General features: G+C 32.7%; 1 protein-coding gene across 1 annotated transcript; it reads right to left on the minus strand.

The window, feature by feature from the left end:
* Window positions 1-276: 276 nt before the first annotated feature.
* On the minus strand, window positions 277-5,212 carry LOC114304830 (cytochrome P450 84A1). Its single transcript, XM_028250005.2, has 3 exons — window positions 4,681-5,212; window positions 3,056-3,556; window positions 277-1,251 (listed from the first exon to the last, which is right to left on the minus strand). Exons 1-3 carry the CDS (start codon window positions 5,116-5,118, stop codon window positions 628-630), a joined length of 1,563 nt encoding a protein of 520 aa, XP_028105806.2. The 5' UTR covers window positions 5,119-5,212; the 3' UTR covers window positions 277-627.
* Between the last annotated feature and the right edge of the window lie 1,038 nt (window positions 5,213-6,250).

Consider the following 6,250-nt stretch of genomic DNA (forward strand, 5'->3'; position numbering starts at 1 on the left):
TCAACAACAATAGTTACGAATTTTTTTTAATTTATATATATACATATATAATATTAATCTTATTTAATAAATCTCTACACACAAATATAATTTAGATATGATCTGTTATAATTTGACAACGAGAAGACACTATTAAATAATATGATTTCGAAAATGCAATATCAAATTTTAACTTTTGCATTCCTTAGAAAAAAAAAAAATATGAAAGTTTGGACACCATTTCATTGTAGATGTTTTCATGTCCATAAGTTCATAAAATAAAAGGAAAAAAAGAAAGAAAGAAAGCATAACAAATCATCACTATCCACACAAAATAAAATAAAACACATTAGGCACCGTTTGGAGGTAAGTACACGACTATCAATTATTCACTATTTTTAATTACAACAATGCTACAGACTCACAGTACGGACGACCTCCACCGACCTCCCAGTGCCACGTGTCGGCCTGGGATTGGCCGGGAACTTAAAAAAAAAAAAAATTTATTTTTTTTGCCCAATCATGGACGACCCCAGCACCACCAGCTGGGGTCCAAGTCATTTTTCTTTTAATTAGGAACCATCCAAACGGTGCCATCCAAATTATTCTCTATACTATAATAATAATAATCCAATTCTCTCTCCTCTTTCAAGCAAGTGAACCAAGCAACCGATGACTGGGCACCGCGACGAGTTGAATCGCTCTCGGCGCAGTGAGTCCGAACACGTCATTCATATCAAGCTCGCTAGGCTTCATTCCGTCAGGCAACTCCCAAGAGTAGCAATGGCAGAGATGGGCCACTGCGAGCTCCATTGCATAGAGTCCGAGTTGCATACCCGGACACGATCTCCGACCCGACCCGAATGGCAAGAACTCGAAGTTACTTCCTTTGAAATCCGGAGCCCCACCATTGAGAAACCTCGAAGGCTTGAAAGAGTCCGGGTCGACCCATGAATCCTTATCGCGATTAATCGCCCACGCGTTGATCATTACTCGGGACTTGGCAGGAATTCGGAATCCGGCGACGGCGGCGTCGACGGAGGTCTCGTGGAGGAGGAGGGGGATGGGAGGGTGGAGGCGGAGGGTTTCTTTGATTACGGATTTGAAGTAAGGAAGGTTTTCGAGGTCAGACTCGTTGACTTTCCGATCTAAGCCTACTACATCGGCGAGTTCTTGTTGGACCTTCTTTAGATCTTCCCGATTCTTCATTAGCTCCGCCATTGACCATTCGATCGCCGATGCGACTGTTTCAGTGCCGCCAAACATCACGTCCTATAAAATATCATGCAATTGTAAATTCTATTTATATATAAAATTTATAAATAAAATAAAAAAAATTACAACAATTAAAGATTAATTTTTTCAAATTATCATAAATTTATGAAAAAAATTATAATTATTTTTATTTTTACAGCCTCTTTCTCTATAATATATATTAATGTAAATTTCGCTCTTTTTATGCTTAAGAATAAAATTTTTTGATTAGAATTTAACTAAAAACTCAAATTTATGAAACAAAATAAAATTCTAGATTTGATGCAACCAAAAAAATAAAAACAAATTTAACTAAATTTTATTTTTTATTTTTACTAAAGACGAAAATAAAAATAAAAATATAATTGCTCAAATACTTGTATTGTCAATTTTAAAATGAAAAAATTACTATCATTTTTTTTCGTTTTTAGTGAACTTTTCTTTTTTTTAGTTAAATTTGTTTTTATTTTTTTAGCTGCATCTAATTTAGATGCATCTATAATGTAATAATGTTTATGAATAAATTTTTTTAAAAAAAGTTCATTAAAGACTAAAAAACATTCTAATTTTGTTTTTTATTTTTTACATCTTTAGTGAATTTTTTACATCACAGTTGATGTGTTAGTGATGTGACAAATTCAGTTACTTTTTTTTTTATGGAAGTTAGTATAGGAATAAAATGGAAAGGATTGGAAAAAAAATATATTATTACCTTCGAAATTAATATAAACAGTAACATGTTACTCTAGTTCGCATAATAAAATGTTACTCTGGTAATATTATCTAAAATATATATATATATATATATATTGCTTTGTCCTTATTCAATTATATATTTTTTTCTTAAAAAATTAATGAAACATAATAAATTAAGCTGTCTTTTTTACCAAATAAAAATTCAATAGAAGGATTTTAACTAAATTTACCTTTCAGAAAACAATATGAAAGGTGGCAATTGGTATGTCGCAATGCCCAAGGTAATTCAATAATTTTTCAAATCTTCAAAGCCAAAAGTGAGAGAAGAAGATAAGAGAGAGAAAATAATTTTTAGAATGAATTTGATAAAATTGTAAATCAAACAATTTAAAAATATATATATTTTAAAAATTGATTTGAAAATGAAATCAAACACAATCTAAATCGTAGGTGCAGTTATTAGGTGGTCTTGGTCCATGTGTGTGCACTCACATGAGATGTTGAAATTTACCGGTTTTTTTTTTTTTTTTTTAATTATTGATTAAAAATAAGTTTAAAAAATAATAATAACAGCACTAATTTTTTTGGCAAAATTTTTTTTTTTGACTTTTTAGTAATTTTTTAGAATGACTAAAATGAATAAGAAAATGAATTTGTTGAGCAAGTTGATTTTTTACTTTCAAGCGAACACAGTGTTAAATGTAATTAGTTTTTTTTAATGTCTTTATTATTTTTGTGTTAGTATTTTGAGAAAACAATATGAAAGGTGGCAATTGAATTGGTATGTGTCGCGATGCCCTAGGTAATTCAACAAATTTTCAAATCTTCAAAACCAAAACAAAATAGAATCACAATGGTACCAAATCTACTCTGAAAATTAATATACTATCAATTTATAATGAAGTGAAAATATCAAAACAAAATCGTATAATTGAGAAATTGTTAGGAATATGAGATTTTATGGGTTTTTTAATTAAGCATTCCTACAATCACCAAAATATTTCATAATCAAAATCACCAATCTCTCAAAAATATTTACATCTATAAATACAAACATTTGTGAGAAGGATGTGATTTCAATGCAATTTTTTTTTAATGACTACTTATTTAGTTTTGAATTACTTACCATAATAAGAGCTTTGATGTTATCTTTGGTGATCTTCAACTCATCCCCATCTTCTTTCCTACCATCTTCACTGTAAAAAGCCATCAACTCATCCACCATATCAGTCTCCACTTCACCATCATCATCATTCTCACAATCTCTCTTCTTCTTCTCAACATGCTCATCAATAATCTTATCGATAAACCCATCAAGCGATCTGCGAGCTTTCGCAAGCCGATTATTGAGCTCCTTCCCATGAATCCAACCCATCGATGGGAAAAAATCGGCGATGTTGAAAGCTGCAAACAGTTTCGAAAACTCCTGCAAAATTTTCACGAACTCTTCTTGTCCTTCGTCAGATATCGTCCCAAACGCCGCTCTATATATTATGTTTTTCGTCAAACAAAACACTGCCTCGCCTACATTAATCGGCGATCCTACTTTGGTCGCGATGTTTCCTATCAGTAAATCGACCTCTTCGCGTACCGATGCCCATGACTCAGCCCGTTTCCGACTGAAAACCTGTTAGAAAATTTATAATGAAACAGTAATACTACGGCTCATAAATTTTATTCCACATTTTATTTTTCTGTCAATTGTGACCTATTAATTAAGATCAAATTTGGTTACGGTTTGTCGATTGAAATCATAGACTATTTTTAAATAATAACATTGGCCACGTTTGTTGTTATTATTAGGCATGTTAACGTGGTATGACAGATATGTTAAAGCCGTAACATAATGTGGCATGATGACATGTTAAATGAAAGGTCAAAAAATTAGTTAATGTAACCATTTCAAAAGTAGTTGTTAAGATCAAGGAGCCAAGATTGAAGTGTCGTTTGGGAACATGTTAATTTAGTAACTATTTGGCTAAAATATGAGTTAAAAAAAACTAGTATGTTTGGGATGACTTTTTGGCTTTTTACGAAAAGATGTGTAAAAAGTAGATAGAAAAGAGAATCTTTGACTTTTTGGTATCGGTTGTTGGCTTTTTGACTTTTTTAATAACTTTTTGACTAAATAGGCTGGTTTTCAAACGAGGCCTAAGTCAAAGCACAAAATTTGCAAGTAGTTTCTATGAAAATGGGACATGGTTGAGTGGAGCAAAAATAAAGAAAAATCATAAATTGATAGCTACAACATAAGGTGATTGCAAGTATAAAAGGAGAACTTGAAGAATGAAAAAAGGGACATCTCAAACCTCATTCACAACACGTGATATTTATCTAGGAATAGTTTAACTTAGTATTATTAGGAATAAGTTGATTAGTGATAGTTTTCTCTAGACCCCCCACTTCTTTTCTTTTTGTCAATTGCTGTATTTATTCAATTTTTTTTTATTCTTGTTTAAATTCTTTTAACTAGTGACAAGTAACAATTCATTCAAATTAATACATATTCTTTTTTGTTCTATTTCTTCTTTTTGCCTAATTACCTTCAGAGAAGTCCTTAATCTATTTAAGATATGGAACTCAACTACAAAACTTAATTTTTATTTGTGTTTACTTAAAAATTGATTTAAATATGTGGATCAAATCATCATCCACTAGGCTTAAATTAAATTTTTACCAACACCAACACATCAATTTAAAACCATGATTGAAAAAAATTGTATTTTTACAAAATATTTTTTTAACAATTACCTTCATGACACAAATCTTTCGCGTTTGGCGCCAAAACGGACCGTATTGAGCGAAGGCCATGTCGGCCCGGTCATAGGTCAGGTAGGCGATAGCCGTGGTGGCCGGACGGTTCGAGAACACGCTGTCCTGGGCTTGAAGGACATCACGGGCTATCTCCGGTGATGAAATCGCCACCATGTGTAAGCTGCCCATTTTGAGGTGGAATAGTCCACCGTATTGCTCGGCGAGTCGGGCTAGTCCCCGGTGAGTCAGCTGATCCATCATCAACATGTTTCCGATCACCGGAAACCCTTTCGGGCCCGGCGGGTATGGGAGTTTTCGACGTGATCGGGTGATAACAATGATGAAAAGTAAGAGGGGGACAGCGGAGATGAGGAGGGTGGAGAGGAGTTGATGATGAGGTAGAGGAGGGGGAGAAGAAGAAGATGAGTTCTCCATGGCTATAGAACACAATTGGGTGATGTGAGGACAGAGAGGCGAGTATGTAATGGGTTGTGGATAGTGATTTGGAAGAGCAGGTTTTTGGGCACACCCATATGCTTTACAAGTTGATGGTGTGTGTATATATAGAGAGATGGATGAATGGACATATGAGTCAAAAAAAGAGAATCACTCGTAATTGTTAAAGTTAAATTTGATAAAGAATGACAAAAGGAGGGTTTTCCAATGGCTTGTTATATTATTTGTTAAAGATAGTAAAAGTTATATCTGTTTTTTAAATTTGACAGGTTGAATAGCAATTGCCAAACTAGCCAGATCAGTAAATATCAACAGATTTTTAACACCAAATTCAGTTGATAAAAACAGAATTGAAACAGTAGGAAATCCAAAAAAATTCAGAATCAAACCCAAATATGAGAATCAAACCCAATTTCCAACTTTGTTGCCAAATTAACAAATTTCAAAATAAATTCGACAAACCCAAATTTTGTTTCTCTTAATTTTTTATTTTTTTAATCATTTATCACCAAATCAGTTGATCCAAATAAGATGGATATTATTATTACAATAAACCAAACCAAATCAGATAGATATGATCACAATAAACCAAACCAAAATAGACTTCAATCAAATTGAAGATCAAAATAGAATAAATGGATGAACAAAAATTAAACCAAAAATCAAAATAAATAATTAAATTTTTTTTAACAAACATACCAGATTGTGTTATTTGTAGATCCTTCTAGAGATGCTTGAGTTCTTTGAAGATCCAATTTCAAGCCATCGCGAGAATGGAGTTTCAAAAATCATGATCACCTCAGATCCACATAAAAAACTAGAAAAATAAATAAAAAATCAAAGCACACACACATATATATATATATATATATGAGTATGTATATAGATAGAGATCGTACTCTAGAGAGAGAGAGGAAATAGAGGGCGATTGTGTGGAGGTGAAAACTTGGAACCAAGGATAGAGCGAGAGAGAGAGAGAGAGTAGACAGATCGAAAAATAGAGAGATTGGTGAAGACTTGAGCTCAAGGACAGAGACACAGACAGAGAGAGACGTTTGGATGATGGAAGAGAGTGAGAGAGTGAGAGGGAGAGTGAAAACAACTTCATAGG

This window comes from Camellia sinensis, chromosome 2 (genome assembly GCF_055761805.1).
Source record: "Camellia sinensis isolate YWXY chromosome 2, ASM5576180v1, whole genome shotgun sequence".
NCBI classification, from domain to species: Eukaryota; Viridiplantae; Streptophyta; class Magnoliopsida; order Ericales; family Theaceae; genus Camellia; species Camellia sinensis.